Consider the following 25290-nt stretch of genomic DNA (forward strand, 5'->3'; position numbering starts at 1 on the left):
ATTTTTGGGATACAGGGACTTATTGGTACCAAAACTTACACTAATTTTACACTGGTGACAGACTACACAGTCAAGTACATGAAACATTGTACAAGTAACATCAAAAGACACTAAGAACATGGTCATGTTAATAAAATATGGCATCAGCTGGAAAACATGAAGCACTACAGCGGTCTGTCTTTCCACTCTCATGAAACATCAAATTTACAAAAAAACAAAAACAGTTTGCTCACAAGCTCATTGATTCATTAAAGGAATACTTCACCCACAAAATGACTATTTGTATATCAACAACATATTGTGTGTTACCTTGAATTCACGAAGAAAACTTAAAAAAAAAAAAAAAAAAACACTTCTTAAATTAAAGTAAATGGGGGCTATGTTTAACAACAACAACATAAATAATTAAAACATTCATTTATAAACTCTCACACAACTTGTACAGTACAATCCATGTCCCATTTATCCAGTTATATGCTAGTACTTCCCACACGCATTTTTTGCGAAAGCCTTACAATTCAGTGCATGTCACTACAAACCATATCATCCACAGCCGGAGCAGAGATCATACTCACACATGTGTTTGGGCACACTCAGGGCTGCTACTCATAGATGAGGTAGTTTAATTCATAATGTGTCAGTGAAAATGTATGTGTTTGGGAAGTCCTGAAACTGGATAAATGGCACTTGTATAAGAGTTAATAAACGGATGTTATGATTTGATAGTTTTACTGTTGTTAAACACAGTCCCCATTTGCTTCAATTCATGGCGAATGTTCACCTTTTTTGAATTCTCCATTCACTGTTGAGGCAGAAAACAAAGTTTTCTTCAAGCATTAAAAATAACACTCAGTGAGTAACTGATATAGGAATGGTCATTTTGCAGGTTAAGTATTCTTTTAATATAAACTGAAATCACAGATTGTAACCAATCAAACCAAGACACTTCTGCATTTCAAACAACCAACACACCTCCATCTCTCTTCAACATGTATGTCAGAAGTGTGAAGAATAACAATATACCTGAATGTGACCTGAGTAATAGTCTGTATGCAGGCTCTGGTTCGACTTCACTGTGGATCGATAGCTCCTGTACAAGATGAGAGACACTCTCCCTCTAAAGTCAATCAACATTTCACTGTCACTAATTTGTCCAAGGGAGAAAAAGAGCTGAATATGACATTCATTCAACTATTTTAACAGAACTGAAAGCCTTGCTGGTTGAATTCATTTGTGGAAATCTGGTGACATCACCACAGCCAAGACCACAGAATGGTCACAAAAACAGCTCAAAAGACAACTCAATTAAGATGCTCATCTAAAAATACATTCTGCTCTCCTCTTCATATCGCTGTCTCTTCCCTCTCACCTCACTTTATCCTTCCCTAGAAAACTGTCCCATGTAGAACAGGTTGTAAAGCTGCTAACCCTTGCTAAGCCATGAATAAATAGCTCTTACTAAAGTGGAAAACCATGTTCTTTTGCTCATTAAATTTAACATGACATAGAGGATACTGCATTTTGCAGCTTGATCTATGTAGTTATTGTAGGCTTCTGTCCCTGAGGTGCTCTCACTGCACATCTCTGTAAGTGAAGACTGGATAGATTCTGCTCTCACTAGGTTGTCACGACACGTGCCTTCCAATGTTCACTGTGCCAATACTTTGGCTATCAAAAACTCCAAAGTTGTACTCTATTTTCATTTCTGTGCACAAGACGGTATCAGTTAAATAACTGTCTTCACTGGGGAAAACACACCCAGTGTTATTTTCTATCCCAACAGATCTTTATTTAGAATGTAGACGTTGAGTGTGTTTATTTTTGTGAGTGAAAGTGCAAAACTGCAGACACTAGAAAGCTATCAAGCTAGCCTGCTGTCAGTGAGATGTACTGTTAGTTTGTCAAGCTGCCTCATAATTAAATAAACAGGCCTGCTCTACTTTGAACTGTTCAGTCAGACAAGGACCTCTCCTGCTGTTAATGTGACGTGACAATGCGGTCCTGTTCAAATAAAAACTTTATATAGTTGCTCATGTATATGTTAATAATCTTATTCTGTTGATATCTGTTGAAAATAGCTGCCATCAGTATGCACAGCCATCTTTACCGAATAAAAAAAACAAACCAATATAATCCAGCTAATAAATTCTCTTAACATTCCTGATATTTTAGCTACGTATGAACCAGGTGTTATATCTGCATGATTACCATCTTACTATTTGACACACGCATTTGTTACTAAAAAAGCTTAGTATTGGAGTTTGGCTTTGAAGAGAGCATAGATACGTTTGACCTTCAGTTCAGTTTTGAATAGTAAGGTTTTAGCAAAAACGCATCTGAAATGAGACTTGGATTTCACTGCACAAATTGTGTGAGAGATTGTTCATGGATGTTTTGATGTGATGAGTTTCCTGTTAAACATGGACCCCACTCAATCAACAAATCAGTATGTTCGCCAGTATGCTCAAAATGTTGTCTTTACAAATTCAAGGTAACACAGCATGACTACTTGATATACAAATGGTCATTTTGGGGGTAAGGTATTCCTTTAAAGATATCTGCAATTAATCTGCAAAGGTCACACTATGTATTGATTTGAATTGGACTACAAAGACAAAGCAAAGTCTTCCTGGAAGAGGAGGGGTACAATAGTTCTAAGGAGGTAGTGAAGAGCTGGGAATTGGAATAGGAATCTGAAGCACATCCAACATTATTTCCAAATGCATCCAGTGTATTCAGTTGTTAGTCACACACTGGGAGTACTGTGTGGCTTGTCAAATGTTTTGATTTAGTCCCACGTACAAAACACAGCACAGACCAAAGATACAAATCACTAAGCATGTACATAAATATTTCATTGGTGCTCATAGATGCTTGTTCTTACTATGATGGCATTCATTTAACTGAATTTCACCAGCAACTGTGAACAAAATGCAGTAACAGGTTAAAGTTCAATGACATGAATAAACGACTGACTTGAACCAGAAGCGACATTTAGATCTACATCAATACTATAAAAGGAATGTGACTATGGCAACAACACTTGTAAAGCAGAGTACAGCACAGCAGGTTGATGGGGAGTTTTTACTGCCATCTATTCTTCTCAACTGCTTGCTGGCTGTATAAACCCTTAATTCTCAGCTGACTGAATCTCTAGTTATCCGGTAGTCACAGGACAGTTAAACATTTTCCAGCTGTGGCCTGCAATTTATATTGTACGTTTCCAATGGACATTTCCCTTCTGCATGCTTGACCCTTTGTGGGTACCCTTGATTAAATCATGCACAACAAAGTAATAAAGTAATGATCAGTATTGCTGTGACTGACAGGTGCGGGTGTGTATACCTCTCTAGTTTGGGTATGTGTGTGTGTGTGTGTGTGTGTGTGTGTGTGTGTGTGTGTACTCTTGTGAGGTGATGAAGTGTAATCAGAGGGACAGCATCCTCGTTCAGTCGGTACTAACAAGTCGATTTTAAAAATGTCACATACGTACAAATGTGAACTTGCTCATTTTAAGGAGGAATAATTTATGAGCGAAAACCATTGTGCTCTGTCCTATTTTGGAGTTTGGACTTGAACTAGGTTAAAAATAGACATTCTTTCGCTTTGCGGTATTATCTATTTATAAATCACCGTACAATGAGTTCTATTGGGAATCAACAGGATGGATGGCTCAGAGCATCACTGTCTCAGCAAAGTGAGACAATTTTGTGGGGACAGAAAAACCTACTGAACGGATTACACATGATTAATGGATAATGTTTCAGCTGATTTAAATAAAGTTCAATTTGAGTGTGTACATGGTTTCTTTAATGTGACTTTCCCATTAATGTATGCAGTGTCTGGGTTAGTCTTCTTCAAAGATAGAGTGAGGCACAGTATGACTGAATCATGTGTGTGCTTAATGTGCTTACTGAATAACTTAATGCAAATGGTTTTACTTTCCAGGCCCAGGCCTTTATCTGGTAGTTCCTGGACAGGATACAGCCTGTGACTGATTTTGGGGAGGCCCTTTTATTGATTCCCATGATAAAAATTAATAGAAAACATATTTGATTTATTATATGTTGTTTGGAATGGATGCACCCAATTTTGTTTAATCCCACCTATAGCTCATAGAAGTATCACATATTCATGCATCAGTCAAGAAAATAACCTGCCTACAGGAGCAAAACTGTAAACAAATTTGCACTCATATCAAACCTCATACCCAAACAATGAAACAGGTCTCCTGTTAATGCCCTCCAGAATCTCCACTATGAATGTTAAATGGTATACATATTATCAGCCTTTTCTGATCCACCACCCCTGAAGTTAGTCTGGTTAAATTTAGGCAACTAAAATAGTGTTCAGAACACTTTTTCCCACTCCTGTTTTGCACAGGTCTGTGATTAAGATCTGAGACTTTTTTCATGCATTAAATAGATATATTTCTCTCAAATACATTTGTTAAAATCCGATCCTTCTCCTAATTCATCCACCTGACAGGTGTAGAATATCAAGATGCTAATTAGACAGCATATTTACTAAAGAGGTGTGCCTTGGGATGGTCACAGTAAAAGGCCACTCTAAAATGTGCAGTTTGATCACACAACATGATGCTACAGATGTACCAAGATTGACATGCTGACTGCGGGACTGTCTGCACTGCCTGTGAAATAGATGTTCCATTTCACTACCATGAGCTGTCTCCAATGTTGTTTCCATTAATTTGGCAATACTTTCAACCGGCCTCACAACTCCTGACTACATGTTACCATACGAACCAAGGACCTCCATACAGTGTCTTCACCTGCAAGATCTTCTACGACCAGCCACCTGAACAGCTGATGCAACAACTGATTTACACAACCTCAGAACTTCTGCACAAACCTTCAGAAACCATCTCGGGGAAGCTTATCTGCATACTCATGGTCCTCAATAGCGTCTTGCCTTGACTGCACTTAGTCATCTTAACCAACTAGTGCAGCTTTGAGGTCAGTTGTATGTACTGCCAAATACAGGGAAATGACATTGGACATGTCTTATGGCAGTGAAATGAACATTCAGTTCACAGGCAACAGCTCTGGTGGACAATCCCGCAGTCAGCATGCCAATGACACTCTCCCTCAGAACTTGGGACATCTGTAGCATTGTGTTGTGTGATCAAACTGCACATTTTGGAGTGACCTTTAACTGTGACCATCCCAAGGCACACCTGTGTAATCAGCATCTTGGTATGCCACACCTGTCAGGTGGATGGATTATTTTGGAAAAGGAGAAGTGCTCACTAACATTTTAACAAATTTGTGACCACAATTTGCATCTAAATTTTTGTTCAGTGTAATTTTTTTGTTGAAATGAAATACCTTAATATTACAAATCTCTATTGATCCATAACTTTTCACTGCAGTGCAAACTAGCACGGGTATCATTACAATCTATGCACATCATAAACTCAAGACACTGCAAAATGTCTTGCATTTACTGTCAAAAGGTCCTTATTGATTACTGTTATGTAAAGTTGTCAATCCAATGATCTCCTGGGTGCTAATAGGAAAACATTAATATGGAGGATAAATCTCTGTGGTATGAATTATGCCAGGGGGCATAATTGATTGGGTAAGGGTGTGGACACGCTGTGAGAGAACCACAATAGAATTTTTCATACATCGTTTAGGGAAATAACCTGAACCCAATTTCAAATGGCAATTTATAGATGCAAGTTCCATAGACACTAGATAACACTGGCACAGAGGCAATTACATAATAAAATCCTCTAAGCTTCCCACAGAAGGTCAGGAGAAATAACAAGGATTGACAGTGGATCAGACACAGAGAGGAACCTCAGAGACCTTAAGGATTCACATGGAGTCTCTGAAGGCTATTTTAATTTAAGATGACCTATCATGTTTCTCCTTGTTTTTCATCATATATATAATGTTACAGTGTCAGAGCAGACTGTTCACACTAAATGTGAGCAGTTTCAAAAAATGAAGTAAACATATTAAAAGTAAACACTGTGAGCAAAAACCTCAAGCTTCAGATCGTCCTAAATACTCTGTTTCAGACACTTTTTTTACTACTTTCGAGACAAGCTGACAAGTCAGATCATGATGAATTTCTTAATTTGTCATCTGCGCCAGGCACGCTACTGCAAATGTTTACATTATGTAGCCTATACTGTTACATCAGCTACAAGCTAAAGTGCCATTACAGTCATTCTGCTGGCTGCAATGATGGTGCAGAGCAATGAGACGTCGAGATATGAGAAGGAAATGCTGACCAATAAGAACAGGTTGAGCTTTTCGGGAGGGAGGCTTAGAGAGACAGGCGCTAAATTGGAGCATAGCAGACAGAGAGTGAATACAAGTGTCCCAGCACAGACAGTATGAGGAAAATAAGTGTTTTTGTTTTTTTAAATGTTTTACATTAAAGCATGTAAACATGTTCTGGCAGAAACCCAAAATACAAGTATGGACTTGAAAATAACAACTGACACTTTGTCAGCACCCTTAGACCAAACTCAGTGGTTGCTCAGGATGCAAATAGTCCTGAACTTTTGGGGTGAATTTTTGCTGCATTACATGCTCTAGATGTGTCCATTTCCTTATCAAATCATGCAGCCTTCTTGTCAATGTGCCTACAAAATGAGTCTCAAATTAAACTCCAGGAAAAAAAAACTTTAGGCTTCTATCCCTTATATATCCAGATTACAACCTAGACTTTCTAAATGAGTCTGCTGTATGTTCACAAATTAAGACCGGGCCATTCACAATCATTTAAAATAATAAGAACTTTGTTTAGGAAGCTTCTCTTACTCCCACATCAAGTTATTCTTCCCTTCCTGCCTCTCTCTCTCCCTCTATCGAACTGTCACTCACTTCAACCTCAAATTTTCTCCTCTATCCTCTCATCCCTCCTCCCCATCTCCTTACCCAAATGCACCACATTCTCTCTCTGTGTACCCTATTCTTCCTCTCTGTCACCTCTTTGCTACCCTTTTTACCTACCATTTTGCTTCCTTGGCTCTGTCATCTTTTCCCTCTCGCGTGCTTTTTTTGCCATCTTCTTTTTCTTTCTGTTGTTCCGTTCTCCCCCCTATCTCTGCCTTTCTCTCTCTTTGCTCCCTCTGTCTTCATTCCCCAGGGGGTATTATCTCAGTCAGAGGCAAATCTGCCCAATTATAAACCTCATCTCCTCTCTCTCTCCCTCTCTCTCTTACACACACTCACACACACATTGGGCGCTCCTGCATCCACCGCCCCCCACATAACGCACACACATCTCTCTGTCTCACATATACACAGAAGCATAAGCACAAATACATTCACACAAGCACAAAAAACTATCTCCCTATTTTGCTCTTCTTCACTGACTATTTCATTTCATCCCAACACACACAGACATAAACACACACACACACACACACACACACACACACACACACACATGCTCACACACCACCCTTCCCCTCCTCTCTCTGTCACACCTTAAAAAGCCAATTATACACGCTTCCTCCCTTCTCCTCTTCTCTCCTCCTCTCCCTCTCCCTTCTTTCTTGCCATCGCCACACTGATCTGGAGTAAACCACAACTAAAAAAGGAGGAGAGAGGAGAGGAAAAGACAGAAGAGGAGCCCAAAATAGAGGACAGGGAAAAGGGGAGAAATGGGAATAGAGGGAAGGAAGGAGAAGGAAGGAAATGATGGGGGCAAATTGTGAGCAAAGTAGATTAGAAAAGTGAATGGTAGGAGAGGAAAAGGAGGGACAAGATAAGCAGCACAAGTTAATACAGCAAACAGGAGAGAGGAGAGGAGAGGAGAGGAGAGGAGAGGAGAGGAGAGGAGAAGAGAGGAGAGGAGAGGAGAGGAGAGGAGAGGAGAGGGAGATAGCGTTAATTGCGCGGTCAGTATTAGTGCTGGGTTGACAGTTTCTTGTTGAGAGGGGAGCTGATTGGACGATAATGATGCTGACTACTGAACTGCCGCACTGCTGACCCAATGGAAATAGAAGGAGAGGAAGGGTTGATAGGGGTGGTGGTGTTTTTGGGGAGGCAGGGGGTGCAGAGGAAAAGATGGATAGACAGAATGAGACACAAAATGATGACTGAAAGATAGAGACAGAAACAGAGAGAAATGAACACAGTACAAAATAGGAAATTAAGAAAGGAAGTATTATTGTGCGCATTTTCATTGCCACTGGGAGTTACCATTACAGCACTGAACTGTGGGTCCTGAAACATTTACATATGCACGCACTCACACATACAAACACACATACACACAGGCACTCACGCACAAACACAGACAGAGGCAGCAGTGTTTATAAATGTTTTCTTGCAAGCATCTTTAATTCACTGCATTCATTCTCTAATGTAAGATTGAGGCTACATCTCTACCTGCCAAAGCATTGTGCCTTACTAGTCCTTCTATCTAATTAAAGTCCTAATCCCAAACTACCTCTTGGGTGATAAAACAGGCCTGAAATGACCCAACTTGTGGAAAATATCCTCACTCCAAGAGGACACACACCATAAATTTGAAGACAAAATTTGAGACAGTACAGAGCAAGAAAAGTAGGGTTCTTAAAGTTAAATTTTTCCTCCTCAAGCATACTGCATGTAGACATACATACAGTATGTATGTGTACCTTGTTGGTATTGTGGCTCCAAGTCCAACACTGTGTCTCCACTGAGATTACACAGCAAGGCAACTGCATTTTGGACCATCCCACTGGTAACATCACCACTGTTAGCCTACAAAAAGTAAGGGGAAGAGACAGGATTAGTAGGTTACAGGTCAGCTAACAAAATCTTGTACTGCACAAATAGTCCACAGTCAGAGCGTTTCTATGTAGATTCATTTACATCTACTATCTAACAGCAAAATAAATGTGATGACTTAAAAGTCTGGTGTGCAGGACTTAGCGCCATCTTGCAATGAGGTTGCAGATTTCAACCAACTAAAACTTGCCAAGCAATCACCTATTGATTACGTCCTCCCTTTAGGGTCTGACACTTTAATGGCATACTATGACTTTATTTCATGACATTTTAATGACATTTATATAGCATATTATACTATTTTTCTGACGTATGATACTATGACTTTTATTTTATCTCATTCTTATAACATACTTTCGTGACATCAACCATACATAGCCTTATAGCCTAGCCACTCATATTACATTCTAGTTGTCCACTTTCTAGCCTAATACATTTAAAAGTAACATAATAGAGACAGGTCAGCGTTGATTGGACCTACAGCAATTGAACAACAGCTTCAACTTGGGTACGGCAACACCACTTGCACAAACCACACGCAGAACTGCAGTACACCATAAAACTAGAACCGGTAGGAATAATAATGATAATAATGGCAATTTGTTACATTTATTCATGATAACTATTTTTGATCATTTTAGGCTTTTTTAAATTATAAATAAAGTCAAAGTATTTGCTTTTAGAATATGAAAGTTTAATAGCCAAATTAAGAGGATAAATACAATTCCAAAGCTTGTAAAGGCACGATGACAAGCTGTGAACACTTTGCTTTCCACTCTCCCTGAAATTATGAATGAAAGGCTTATAGTAACAAGGCAGGGTCAGGGACAGCTAGGTTTCATCTGATTTCAAATAAACAATGTCTTGGCTTTAATAATATCTGAGCTAGCCTGGTTCTAAGCAGCTTAGCATCATGTATCAAAATATCAATATGTAACGATAAACTTCTGTCAATATGGATACACTACACAGCGTTAGCTTGGTTAGATTCTCCACAATTCAATCACTCAGTTCAATTAACAGAACCTTGAGCACCACATATATAGTTCATTCAGATTTATTGGGATGGTAAACGAATAAAAAGCATAGCTAACATAGTTGTGAATATTATTTACTATTACTGCAATACGTTCCCCTAAATCCTACACACTGGACCTTTACAATAGATAATGGAAATAGAATTAATGTATAGAACTTCCACACCATTCATCATTGAATAAACATTTTGGCCATAGACTTTCATCACACTTTAAACTCAAACACAATAGACACCACTTTGATACACACAGCCATGGCTGCAGCATGAGAGCCAGAGGGAAGCATTGTCAGTCTTCTCATTTACCTTCAAACTTATAGCATTGAACTTAAACACTGAATCTGTTTTGAGAACATAAATCTTTCAGCACACTGAACATATCACAAAACTACTTGCACACAAACCAAGATCCAAAATTGGAAGTTTTAGTTTCAAATGACCAAATTTTTATCCATTTAGGTAACCTTTAGTCTCTATATACAGACAGTCTGCTGGAAGTCAGACGCCGAATACAGCCGATGGGTTCCGAGAATGGGTAACCTTTACCTATGCAGAGAAAGTTGCCCAAATACCATCTGTCCTATATGAACTTCAGTGATACAGTAAGGGTATTTGGGCCCAGTGCTTGCACCTTGAATATGTTACGAGAGCTGGACACGGCATGGCAAAGTCAGCCTTGCTAAATTTTACTCCACACACAACACACTACAAACGAGGTCAATATTAACTGGTGCGGGCCACTGTGTTGGATGTGCACTGACTGGATTTCTTCCTCATCATTTTGTCATGCAAAATGTACATTTTTGTCCTGAAAAATCGTTGATTTAGCAGTACAGTAACTCTCCAGTTTACTGGACGCAGGCCCATGGCATGTCTTCTTACTACTACTGAATTTTTTTTTTTTTTTTTTTTTTATTCATTTATTTTTTATTTTTTTTATCAGGGACCATGTACAGAGAACATTGGACTCAACAGAGTAAAGATGCACTGCACCAGATTATAGCTTTTTAGCTAGTTTCCATCTGCAGTCCCTGAGGCAGGCAAAAGAAGAAATAACAAGAGAAAAATTTAAATATTACAAAGAGACATATAAAAAGACAGACTGAAATGGTACAAGAAAATAGAGTGCATTGAAATCTGTGGGACAACGCACACACAGCGTCCAAAGTGCGAGTTCTCACAGTTTCAGAAAACAGTCATACAAGGTGCACATGCCCATACAGAGTGCACAGTGCAATGAGGCAGATAGAACACCCACATGTCTCACATAATATCTGTATATCTGTATATCAATATCTGTAAAGCTGCTGTATAAAAGTGAGCAGCTGTCTTTCAAACACTTTATGGATTGAATGTCAAAGTTGTCAGCTAAAATAAGCTATTTTCAAATGGTAATTTTGTCATTTTTGCTAATTGTTACATATTTGAAAGGCGCTCATGACATTAGCAATGTGAGAAGCACAGCATTACTTCCACATATTTCTTCACATGCGAGACACAGAGGAATCAGATATTTTATCTGAGAAGAATCAAGTGTTTGCCTACTGTGAAAATTGTTATTGGGGCACAATTTTGAGCAAAGGATAGAATTAATTCAGTCTATCACAGGATGGTGTAGTTATGACCTTTGATAATGAATTGGTTTTGAAGAGAACAGGGAGCAAGGCTGTAGTCTCCACTTCCCTCTTACGCCTATCTCGTCAACCTCTCCCTTCTCCTCTTTTGCTTTTTCTCCCCTTACTGTCTTCCTCTTCTCTATCTCCTCCTTATAAAACCTTGTCTCCTTCCTCCTGCAGTAATTCACTTCTACTTCTCTCTCCTGCCCTCATTTCACTATTTGATCCTCTCTGAGATACACCAGCTCTGCCTGCGGGGTCTGTGCGCATCAGCCTGATCTGTGTACAGGCCGATAAGCCTGGCGGGTACTCATCATGTGCAGTAGCCTGAGGCTGAAGACAATGACATCAATTCACACCTAGGACAACCTGCCTGTCAGTAACAAAAAACAGTAAATGACAAAGCCAATTTATTTTGATCTTTATGGACTAATGAGCTGTGAAAGGATTATCGTGTACATCACTAAAGCAGCAAAAATCTGACAAAGAACGATAAGGAATGGGAAACCAAAGTGAATTTTAACTTAGTGACTCACGGCTCTGCACCTTAACTCATTCAACACGTATTAGTGGTGTATTTACAGAATGCACTGTATAAGTGAGGCAGGGTATGTAAAAGTATTTGACTGCAACCCCCTCTGATCAGTCTTCTGCCTCCTCAGGCACAACAACCAACCAGTTAGAGAAGAACACTCTTGTTGGCTTCCTGATGTCCTTTCATGTCTGAAGCAGAACTACTTCATCATCTAGACAAATACAATTAGGTGAGTTTCTCCATGACAAGTGTGATCAGCAGTGGCAGGTGTAATCAATCCAGATCACAGTGTTTCAGGCAGCATAAATCAATCCAAACGTGAGCAATACAGACAGCACTAATGGATCCCGACATGACTGCTTCAGACAGAAGTAAACAATCAGGAGAGGAGTTAATCAGGCTGTTGGATAAGAGTGTTTAACATTCTGCATCAGCTAGTCGGGGCTGGACAGGCAGCCATGCAGAACGCTGATTATTTAGTGAGTCTGTGTGTGTGTGTGTGTGTGTGTGTGTGTGTGTGTGCGCGTAAACCATAAATTGTTTGCTCCAGCAGAAGCATTTTAGTTTGCGGAAAACAGATTGTGCTGTTTGTGTGTTCATTAGATTGTGCATATGCAAAAAGGGTCAGGTGAAATAAACTGTTTACTGGAAACATTGTTATGCTTCGCTGATAACAGACAAGTGCTGTGTGCTTGTGTGTATGCGTCTGTGTGGGATCTTAATAGTGGAGTCCATATTCTCACTCTATTAACCCTTCCTCCTCTCGATGGCTGACCTGCCAGTCAATTACACCAGCCCTCTAATAGGTCAACACCACTCAGACTAATTTACATAGCTACGAACTCTACAAGGGTTACATGGAGCGAGTAAGAGAGGAAAGAGAAGGAAGGAGCCAGAACACAACTCAGCTGCAATTACATGCAGAAATGTCATAGAATAATACAGATTGTGATAACTGACTTTGATTAGCAGAGTGTGGGACTCTTTAAAAGACTGACTGATTCACTGACTGACTGAATGACCAAGTGGTTTGCTGATTGCTGAATAAAAATTGATCAATTGATTAAATGAGATTGGTCTCTTACCATAATGAGCTGAAAGACTGTTGGTAAAATCCTACTGTGTTTAATCAACCTGGAAAGGAAAGAGAAAAATACATATTGAGGCAGAGGTAGAAAGGCGAGGGTGAGAAACATATTTAATTTAGAGGCAATTCACTGCACTGTTCACACATACACACACACACATGGCCACATGCACACACACTGGGCTGTTTCATCTTCATTAAGGTTGGAGTTCCGCTACAACAACTCCTGTCTGGTACCAGTGGAATTGGTGAGAGAAGAGAGACGAAAAGAGGAGACGCAATGAGAGCCAATGAAGTGAGAGGAGGTGAGAGAGGAGAGGGAAGGGCATGGAAAGAGGAGATGAGAGTCAAGGAGAAGATGAGGTAAGAGAAGATTACATTTGAAGAGGAGAAAGGAAGGTGAAGACAGAGTAGTGGAACAAATGGATAGAAGAAAACATGAGCGATGTGGATGAATCCACATTGAAAGACAAGAAGAAAAACTGTGAGGGCAGAAGAGAGAGGGAGAGAGAGATGGATGTCTATATCAGCAATGACGTTCTGCCTACTTGCTGATTAAGGTTCTTTGATTTGTAACCAATTACTGTGTGGCTGCAGTGTCAACACATATGCACACACACACCTTGTGTGTGTAAGGAAACAAGAAAGCATTCAGGCTGTAATGGGAACAAAGCCAACTGAAGTCAGGCTGGTGTTAATATGCTGAAGGTAACAAAGCCCGTCCACTGATTTAAAAATCTGTCTTCATTTTAATTATGATGTATAGCCTGTCTGGCAGGCACTAGATCACTTATTGAAACCTGTCTGTAGACTTCTGAGACGCATACACTGAGGACTGAACTTTCGATAATGTTTTGTTTTTCGAGCCATCTTAGAATGATGGTGTATCAACGGGAGGCTGTCTTTGATAAAAGTTTGATGTTCCAGCAGAAATGTGTCTGGTCAGCAAAAAAGTAACAAATTGCCACCAAGTCCTCCTAACTTTTTACATTCCCTTTGTACTGCTTAAATGTTTTTCTTTCACTGGTCTATTGACTACTTTATGTTCTATAAGTGTGTTGGGATACATTTTGTCTTCCCTACTGTATATGATAACTTTTGCTGCAGTCCTGTAACCTACTTATACACAAAAATCAATGCCAGTTTCATTTCATCTTAATGCGTGCTGAGAAGAAATGCCCCACGCCATTACAGAAACTGTTATTTATTGGTCCAAGCAGTAGTTCCAGGTTTCAGGGGGTCATGCACGAAACATTTTTATGCAATCAACCTACCTTAACATTAGAATTGTTACATTAAAGGGACAATTCACCTCAGAAATATGTGTTTCCTCTTACCTGTGGTGCTTAATCTAGATTGTTGTGGTGTGAGGTGCCAAGTGTTGGAGATACCCAACCCGTTTCTAATTCTCAGGTCTTCAAATGCTGAATCTGACACTTTAGCCTTAGCATATCTATGTGACACACAAACTGCATAAAATAATTGGCATAGCTACTGTGACATCATTCACTGGTTTGTGGATTGCCGTTTTGAAGGCTCGAGTTCAGCATTTTGGCCATTGCCATCCTGTTTGTTGTAGCCAGAAGTGACCATATTTGGATGAGAGGTTAGAGCCGTAGAGAAGCAAGGGGCATTTTTGACTCAAAGACTGTGGTGATGCCTTGCAGACAGCCTGTCATTCAAGCAGCCCTGCACTTAAAATGTGTGTTTTTCTGCCTTGTCACTTGGTGACACACAGCTGTAACACTCTAACATGTAATTCATGTTGTAAAGGGACATAGTTAGGTTTAGGCAACAAAACTTCTTGGTTAGGTTTAGAAAAAGGATCATGTTGTGGGTTAATATCAGTACATATGTTTGTTATGCAACGTGATACAAATACATCACGAGAGTAACTTCAGTGCAAAACTGTACCTAAATTGTGAAATGGAAAAATATGTATTTTTGATTTTATGGTGAAATGTGGTTTTAACCACTCTGCCACATATGGTAGATGAATGATGAATGAATGCGTACTCTGGAGTTAGGCCATGACTGAGTGGCTGCAATCAGCAAACTACTGATCTACTGATCTAACAGTATTCAAATGCATTAAAAACATGTTTCCTTTTAATCAACCATGCCCATCTCTATCATCCATACTGAGAACTGCCACTGTCTGTAGGACCAGGTGGCTTGTAGAAACATGGAGTTGTGGCCACTAATTACATCTCTGTAGTAGTTGTTTTTTTCTACCTACCATGATCACTGAATCCAGAGATCAATGATGCACTTTATATTTAGATCTGTACCCTATGTTAGGTCTTTTATGAAAGGGTAAATGTAAGTGTGCCTGAGTGTGTGTGTGTCTGTGTCTTTGGTTGTGTTTGTAGATGTGATGGATGGCCTCCCATTAGGTAGGTGACAGGCTGAGAGATGAGAGGACAGGCCAGGCCAGCACGACATGATAAACTGGAGCACCTTTAAACGACCAGCTATACATCAATAGACACAGTGCACAACACCAGACATTGAACAACCCAGAACACAACAGACCACCTATAATAGCACAAACACAGATGAGACAACATTACTGCATTAGTCATACATCATTAGTGTTATCTTTATAAAAGAGAATATAAAAACTATCACACTATGGACAACCACTAAACTAGATTAACCTCTACTCTGCTAGTCAGGCAGCCCTGCTGTCAGCTACACTCACAGCTTAAACACTTAGGCCCCTAGTTTCCCGGCGCTGCACAGGGTGGCGAACCCCACGCAGAGCTAGTTTTGAGCAGCACAACCCGAGGCGCATCCAGTTTGGTAGTTTGGCAGACCGAGGTGAGCTGAGATGGGTGTGGCGGCGCAGCAGGGGGAGGTGTCGACAGATCAAGCTTGGCGCAGTGACAGTTTTGTGCCAAAAGGCTTCGCTGAAGGAGCGCTAAAAGCTCGCCAGCTGAAACCACGTCTACTGTCAGCGCAGGCGAAGCGCAGCCGGTGTAGCGGAAGTTTGGCTGACCAGCGGACAGTGCGCACACGTCACCAAAACCTCACAGGCAGGTTTCCAGAATATCAGGCACATTAACAATAAAATAATTACCCACAGAAACCACTAGCAATGCAACTATCTGCAATCAGCACATAAATGTATCTCTATATCAACTGTCCCGTCACATCTGATGTCAGATCAAAGGGGACTGGCACCGTTTGGCATGTTTGGCAGGCGTAATGGAAACCCAACCTGATTTGATTAACACAGCTGCAAACTAATGAGTTCACATCCCTCTCAGCCAACCACAAACAGCCACAGCATCAGATAGGGAGTATATATTCAGCATCTGTCATCTTAGAAAAGTCAAAAGAAAAGAAACAGAGTGAGACCTCCGAGAGAGAAAGAGAGAGCGCGCGCACACAAGAGAAACGCAACATTGATTTACAATTGTGGTGACCTCCTCCCAGGCTACCTTTGCATCATCAGCCCGTGGAGGTCTGCTCGCAGTTCCTGTATATTCGGACACTGCGAGCAGACCTCCCGGACCAAAACATCAGTTTTCTCCTGTGAGAAGTTTGGCTGTCTGACGCTGCTGCTCTCTTCTGCCATGGCCAACTAGAGGCCTTAGTCTTGAATGATTTTAAAGGGGCATAGTGGACCTTGTTGTTTCAAGTGAAAAGACAATAAACACTTAAGTCAAAAGGTTACATCTTAGCATTTGAAAGATTTAGTCACTGAAAAGTTCTTCCCTAGAGGATGGTCCAATTATTCCCAAATGACACACCTTAACCCTTTGGGCCCTAGGCCTTTTTGGGGGTATTTTTACTGCCTTTACTTTTAAGCTCATATCACAGTCATTCTAAAGGCTACATCCACATGCTATATACGTTTTTTCCAGGACAATCTGGGCTAACCAGATTTGCCATCATTTCATGTCCTTCTATGTGCCTGTATTTTATATTAATTTTTATATCAATGAAAAAAAATCTGTGTGACTAAATTCTTACATTTTTACATGTATCTCAGCATAGCAAGTTGGAAGTTGACATATTCTGCCATATATGAAGAGGGGAGAGTCTCTGGAATCTGGCAATATAAGAACCATGATGCTGGGACATTCTGTCACTTCACAGTTGTCCAAAACATGTGGTTTGTGCCAGGTAGACATAATTGCCAGGGGGCACGGGCATGTCCCCCTCAATGTATATGGTGACTACTGCCCTGTCACGTATACATATTAGGCCTCAGTTGTCTGGGTGCGCAAAGGTGAAGTGCGCTGGTCTTGTCATACAAAGTTTGATGGAGTGTCAACTGGAAAATATGGAGATATTTGCATCTTGAAAGCCGGACTACAAATGTGGATAGAGAGGGAGAAACACAAGCAAGCCTAAGACGTGGTAAGATACGATATTCCTCACTATATGAAGTGACTGATAACAAGATCTGTATAATGGGTTGTAAAGAAATTCATCAGGTTTTTATTTTGTAGACAATTGATCTGTATTTATAGCGTGATGGGATGACAGCACAATGATGTGTGTGGTATCACTGGAAAGCTCTGGTCCTGCGCTTTCATGTGATATGTGTGGCATTTTTGTGCGACCCTGCATTTGAGAGTAATCCATCCAACAGTAATGTGTGTGCAAAGCTGTATGAAAGCTCTGTTATACATATTTTTAGTGTAACATTATCATTTTTTTTTCGCTGTGAAAACAATGGACTACCGACAAGTGCTTGGTCTTGTCGGAAAGCTGCGGTTCCGTTGTTTCACATGATATGTGTGGCTTCTCGCTGTGACGAACAGTCGCGGAGAAAATCCATAGAGAAGAACAGGTGTGAATTTGGACGCACTATGTGTCGTTTGGGCCCATAGGGTTAATGAGTTGGGTTTTTTTTTATCATCTAAAGAATATTTAAAAATATTTTTTATGTATTCATTCACAATAGAGAGCAGCTTAGTAAAACAGGCTGTTAAATGCAATTACAGACTTCCGGCGTGTAAAAACAACCACCTTGGTGCTGTTAACACTAGTCCAGGGACTTCGGCAATGTGACGATGTAATGGTTTTGCAAGGTTGACACTATGTCAAGCTTTTTAACTAATGATAGAAGAACAGAAAAACACATAGACAAGAATTATAAGTCGTTTAAGATAGAGATTCTTCTACAAACACAATGCAATGGCAAACACAGTCAATGCCAGAGAAAATACTATGTGATACTTGGTTGACAAGTGTGGCATGTGCGAAAGGGCTAGGCCACATCAGCACACATTGGGCAGACAGACATACATTTGAGTACATTGAAACATACTTGGGCACACACACATGTAACCACACAGCATAAGGTTCTTTGGCTAAAGGTCATAGTAAATGTAGTTGTTTGAAGGTGTGCCTGGGCTGTGATAATGCAGAGAGAAACAGCAGGCTGCCTTCCCAACGTTAATGTCCCCAATTTACCATCTAATTACCGCTCGGCTGGCTTCATAGCCACACTTATCTAACCAAGACCCAGGCAATTTAATTTCTGATTGTATAACCGCAGCGATGGAGGGAGAGTTGTGGAGAGAGGGCACAGAGAAAGAGACAAATGTGGACTAATGTTAATAAATTAGAGATGGTGAGAGAAAGAGAACGAGGGAGACAGAGGAAAAAATGTAAAATATTGTTAATAATGTCAGAGGAAAAAGAGTGAGAGGAAAAACAGAGATGTAGAGAGAAGACTGCTGACACCAATTTGAAAAGTTCACGTCCATCTACTTGTGTCAAGGAAAGAAGGGGATGAGGAGAGGTGGAGGAGGAGAAGGATGGAGACGAGAGGGGGTAATATTACTGATAAGAGAAGTAGGGGCGTATTCAGCTATGAGGGTGAACTCTGAACTCTCGGAGGGGGTGAGGGGGTGGATGGAGATGGAGGGAGAGTGGGATATTAGTGATAAGAGGTTTGTTGAGTTAGTGTTGCTGAAGTAGATAAAATAAGTGGATGGAAGCCAGGTAAGAAATGAAGGAAGGACAAAACAGAAGGTTAATCATGGTTGTTGTAAATTAATTCTTAGTATTGAATAATGAAAGATGAATTTTAGAGCAATGGATGAAACTGTTCCCCTTTCTCTCCTACTTTTTCTAGCCTTCTCTTCAGAGCAAGAAGGTGATGCATATCGATTCCTGCAACCTCATCCATAAACACCTTATCCTTACACATATACGTCTCCCACCCTTTGTTAACATTTTGTCTCCTTCTCAACTCAGTCTCCCTGTCTATCTCTTTCCCATACTTCCTTCTTAGATCCTTCCTTCCATCCTTCTATCCACTTCTTGCCTTTCCCATTCTCTCTCCCTGCCTCCTCTTTTTTCACTCTCACTTTGTTTCTGTCAACAGCTGAAAAAAGAAGACAGATGACCAGAGAATCAAGACTTACTGACAGCTGCTGTCAGAACACATCTATCAAACACACGTATACCAGTGCATGCATGAGAGATTGCACGCATGTTCACACACACAGACACACACAGACACACACAGGTGAGTCATCTCATGGCTAGACTATCAGCAGATTCTCCATGCAACCAAACCAGAATACACATCATTATCTCTTTTTATTTTGGTGTCAGATGACTATGTCCTCCAGACATGTTTTTAAATTCCTGAATAGTGATTTACCTCAACATTATGTGGTAGTGAATTTTACTTCAACACCAGCAGTAATTTTGTCTTATTTATGTCTTATATTTAAAGAGTGTGCAGTATACTTTTCAACAACGCTTTTCAGGAGTAGCTAGTGTGCAAAGATGTATCAGCACAATATGTCAGGTCTTTACACATCTTGGCTGATACAGCACCTCAAGCCTGCCACTAAACTGATTACTTATTTAGAAAACATTGGCTTTAAGAGGGGCAAGAAAGATCACTGCAGATAGTAAGCATGAGTGTGTTTGTGTGGTTGTGAATAAAAAACAACTAGTAATGATTCACAGAGCTGAACTGGGAATGACTGGCCTTGGCATTAAAACATTACACAGAGAGCACCTAAAATGTGCCTGTGTGTATTTGTGCGTGTGCCTGCTAAGACTGCAAAACCCTTCCCAAAGCTTGGTCTTGGATAAAAAAAAACAGAATAGTGAAGTCAAAAGAGTCTTCAGCTAACAAGCGAATTGTGCACATACAATTTCAGGAATTATGTATGTTTATGGATCCATGTCGAGAAGAACAAGTATGTTTGTGCTGCTAAACACAGGACTACTTGAATGGACGTGTAATACACAGTTTTCCGTACTCTCCAGTGTACTTCATTATGTTAAAGGGACAGTTCACCCCATATATCAAAAATACCTATTTCTTCTCTTTCCTGTAGTGGGCACTTAAAAACCGACAAGCGGAGCGCCATCTAGTTCTACCGTACTCAAGAGAATACTGACACCTCTACGGCTGATATCTCCAACACTCTGCAACTCACACCAAAACAGTCTAGATTGATGAATAGCACTACAGGTAAGAGGAAAAATATGTATTTTTGTTTTTGGGCTGAACTGTAATCTTAATAATACTTGAGTTGATACTGTAGGGTAAAATGAGGTTGCATTTTAGTACTACGATACCTCAACAGTGTCTTGTTGTCTTTGTGTGTGACTGAAGTGTGTGACTAATTGAGTGCCTGTGTTTGCAGTACCTGCAGATGTGCGTGCTGTGTTCAGTCATCGATACCAGCAGTTTGAGTGCGTAGAGTGGGATAGGCTCTGCTGCTCTAAGAAGAGCCTCATACCTAGACACAAACATGCACGAGTACATTTGGCTTTCATAGTGTTAATAATTAATGTACTGTTCTGATCATTAGTAACAGAGTGTAAACTGGAACAGATCTGGGGAGAGGGGTGGAGGAGAGGGGGAGGGGAGAACTAGAGGTATAATAGGAGACAGAGAGAAAAGGAAGAGGAGCAGAGGAGAGAATTTGAGAGGCAAAGGGGGGAGATGTGAGTGTGAGGAGGAGAAATGGGGGTGGAAATAAAGGTGAACAAGAGGTAACACATGAGGCAACCATGAGAGAGAACATCTTAAAAAGACAGATATAAATAATGACGGTATAGGAGGAGACAGTATAGATCCACATTGAGGGTATAAAGGAAACTGAGAAAACACACCACAAAAGCCAATGTCTATTTTGTATTTTTGGTACTGTCATGATGTGAACTTTTGCAAACGGCATTTGTCTGTCTCTGCTCTCCACAGAGTGTACGCTTATTTGATGCCAACACTCATAAAGACAGATGCTTGTCAGTTAGCTGTATCTGACAAGCATGGGACGTGAACCCACAGAAGCAGGACACAAGACACAAAAGACTCTATATATTCCATTTTAAAGTGCTTAACGTATCAATAACTTATTTACTACATTACTGGTATCCATAACACAGCATGTCACTTGGTAAGGAACCCCAAGAAAACCAGTTAATCATCATAGAATCTATGATGGTTGGACATCCATGTCTTATTTCAAGAAATCAGGGCCTTACTTTTTCTCATACTCAGCTCTGACATTATCACCTGCTGTCACTGAGCTACAAAGGTTTAAGTTATTTCTGACCACTGTACTTAAGCTGTGTTGGCTTTGGTATGTATCTATGTAGATCTAGTATTTACCGAAAAAAGTGCGGCACTTGTATTAGTTAAGGACAATGTTGTCAAAGGGAGGTGAATGAACTGTTGTTATAATAATTACGAGAAACATAATCGATAACAATACCACTGCCACACAACAGATGGGAATCATTTGGACGATGGTCTCATTTACTCTAATTGTCCTCTAGCATCACAACCAATTTGGCTGCACTGTATTTATGTCAAAAATTCCACTCAGAAGACCTATAGCTCTTTTCTGTTCCTATGGAAACAAAATATATAGGAGGAAACCTGTGACACTGTCAAGCTGATATTTAAAGAAGAGTCAGACCAACCTTGGAAGTAGAGATTTAGTGATGAGAGAGAAGATTTGATGACAGTGGCTTCCATCGCCTCCTCCTTCTGCTGTCCTTGTTCCTTCCTCTCTTCTCTCTTTCTTTTCCTCTGTCTCCTCATCTTCCTCAGTTCCATCACTCTCTTGGACCAGCAGGACAAGACTGAGTTCGGACAGCACCCTCAAAACAAACACAGAGCACTCCACTGGAGCACACAGAGGAGGAGGAGAGTATTAGAATAGTGTACTACAAGTGCTTAGAATACTGTATGTGTGTAGTCAGTAGTAGCTTTTGGCTAAATCTTGACTGAGAGAAGGTTTCTTAGTTGTATTTTAGTTTCCATGGGGACCATTATATGTATGTGAAATGTGACAACTGTATGACATCATTTCACTATTACTTTACTTGAAAATTGTTGGTTTAGAGGCAGCACTAATGCCAAAGTGTGAGATTCAACTTCAGGATGTCAGTGAAGCTCAGGACTGAGGCAACAAGACATTCAGTGACAAGTTTTTACCTGTTCAGTGTACGAAAGTGATTGTATTTTATTCTAATTTTTTCCTTCTGAGCTAACTAGAATTACCACCTTGCTGTTGTATGCCTCTGCCAACCATTTTTTTTTTTTTTTTGGGATGGTTCCTACAGATTAGTGTCACCAATTCAGTATCTGACCAAATGTCTCCCCTTTTGGTCCTGAGTTATTGTGTTGAAAAATGGAAAGAAAAGTGTTTTTGCATAACATTATGATGTCACAGTGAAGTTGACCTTTGACCTTGGATACATAATGTCCCCACTTCCTACCCATTTGCATGAAAAGTTGTCATAATTTCATATGAACTCTTGAGTTATGGCCATTAACATGTTTTTTTGGGGTCACAATGACTTTTGACCTTTGATCACCAAAATCTAATCTGTTTATCGTTTTGAGGCTAAGAGCATGTTTGTGCCAAATTTGAAGAAACTCCCTGAAAGCCGTTCTGAGATACAGTATTGTGGTCATGAGAATGGGACATACGAATGGACAACCTGAAACCTTAATGCCTCCAGTCATGGCTGTAGCCAGCACAGAGGCATAATAAAACAAACAACCACATAAACTCAATTTAATAAATGCCATGCCAAACAAGTACATCGGTGAGACAATATAACATTACACAACATAACAGTATGTTGTTCTATAAATACATAGATGCTAGAATATCTACATACATACATACAGAATTGGACTCAGAGGAGGACTTAAGCTCTTTTAAAACAACATGACAGTAAGTAACAAGGAAACACAGAATCTATGTTGCACACAAAAAAGGATGTCATTTTACCCTGAGAATCTTGCAGTTGCATGGTATGCACCTTACCTATTCAGCTTAACCATGCCTCCATCTTTCTAAACCTTATTTCCTACTCTTTCCCATTTGCCATTTCCTCTGTTCCTTTTTCTTTTTCACTCCCTCCTCCCTCACTCTGACATTTGCTGCTATTTCCACATCTCCCCTCTCTCATTCTCTCTTCCTTCTCACAAAAATGACCCTCCATCTCTCTTACCATTTCTGCTGAAAGCCAGTGTTGTCAAAGGAGGCAGGATGGAATCCACAACCTTCAAGAGACATAAATAGACAAAAGAAACTTTTCACATGTCGCACAGCATTAGTCTCTGACCAGGCTTCTATGCAAGAAGCTGATTACCTACTCTCGTAAAACAAGGCTACAATCTGGCACAATTACAGTCTGGAGTTATATAAATCCATCTGCAGATAATGTATCAGTGCCATGAACATGAAACAACTCAGGTCAAAACAAAATTACCTTGTAGAAAATCTACCAGCAAAACTACTGCCAATGTGCTGAGGGATTTAATAGGTAAAAGTTTATATTCAATCTTACCGCTGAACATAAACAGTATAAATATTATCAAAAGTGCATTTTGGTCCCGAGTTTTCTCATTTGAAGGGAAAAAAAGTATATCAACAAAAGCAATTTCCGCCTTTCCTCTGAAAAACTACTTAATATACAGCAAATCTGAAAACAGGATATATTTTTAGATTAAACTGAATAGAAGACACTGTACTATATTAATTCAGTGGGCATAAACCACACAGACCACTGTCACACAGGATCAAATTACTATGGAAATGCACTGTTGAATGATCTCTTTGATCAAACACACACACACACACACACACACACACACATACACACACACACAAATGTACTTTCGCAACTGTCAAAGTCCTTATTTAGGCATGAATCTGTATTGCATGAATTTGCATGATTACTAATATTACCATAGAAACAACACTAATGCTGAGTGAGTGTGTGTGAGGTCATTACATTGAAAGCCAGAGCGAGGAAACTACAAAGGATGTTGTCCACCACTTAATGGTGTGTGTATTAATATCACAACCATCAAAAGACTGGGCAGAGTGTGTGTGTGTGTGTGTGTGTGTGTGTGTGTGTGTGTGTGTGTGTGTGAGAGAGAGACGAAAGGCTTGGTGCAATTTATCTGAACTGTGAACTATGGCTGACATGTCCCCTCACTGTCTGAAATCCTTTCTTGTCCCCGTCTTCAGTTTTTGCTCTCTTACTTAGTTACTCCTCTACCTATTGTGCAAGTTGTGCAAAAAATACCTATTTTCGTCCTATCACCACAGTTATAACTAAAGATGAGTTTCCTTCAGTTTGCTTTGCAGGCATTTAATCTGTATTCTCACAGGACTAGAAGAGATAAAATGTTGTATATACTTTTTATTTCACTTCTTTACCATTTGCAAATCACAGGCAACAGCTGGTTCTACGTCTGTTACTTCTGGTAAACAAACCTCATATGTACATAGTTGATTAGGCAGTGCACTACTTATTTTTTTTCTTACAATATATCTGCTGTGCTGAAGCTACTGTATATCATTAATTCAATGGCCAATATGCTATAATTAGTATACAGCTCCTGGATACAGACAACAGGATAGAACACTGAATGGTTGTTGCTGCAGAGCCAGTTGAAAACAGGTTGGTAGTTTCTCTATTTACCAAAGTATCAAGCTCACGTAATTTCAACCAACTTTGCTAACTGACTCAACTTAATATTGTTTACAGTTTTTCTTTCCTGATTTGTTAGAACATTAACTGTGATTCTTTTTGAAGCACTGTCAATGAAACCATCAACACTTGTAACTGATGCATTCACCAACTGTGCCAAATTGAAGGAATGTTTTCTGTTTCACAACTTAGTTTGTGATTTTATAACATACTTTCTGCAAAACTATAAACACAGCTCACTTCTTTACACCCAGTTTGCAATTAAACACACCTCTAGTGAAACTGTACACATTGGT

General features: G+C 39.9%; 1 protein-coding gene across 1 annotated transcript in view; it reads right to left on the reverse strand.

The window, feature by feature from the left end:
• Nucleotides 1–25290, reverse strand: part of ulk4 (unc-51 like kinase 4) — a 115127-nt gene that overhangs the window by 26132 nt on the left and 63705 nt on the right. The window contains exons 28-32 of the mRNA XM_033639704.2: nt 23504–23555; nt 21959–22163; nt 20677–20769; nt 13035–13083; nt 8630–8735 (exon numbers count right to left, since the gene is read on the reverse strand). Of these exons, the coding sequence (XP_033495595.2) occupies nt 8630–8735; nt 13035–13083; nt 20677–20769; nt 21959–22163; nt 23504–23555 (505 nt within the window). The remainder of the gene's footprint in view (nt 1–8629; nt 8736–13034; nt 13084–20676; nt 20770–21958; nt 22164–23503; nt 23556–25290) is intronic.

Source organism: Epinephelus lanceolatus, chromosome 10 (genome assembly GCF_041903045.1).
Source record: "Epinephelus lanceolatus isolate andai-2023 chromosome 10, ASM4190304v1, whole genome shotgun sequence".
NCBI lineage: Eukaryota > Metazoa > Chordata > Actinopteri > Perciformes > Serranidae > Epinephelus > Epinephelus lanceolatus.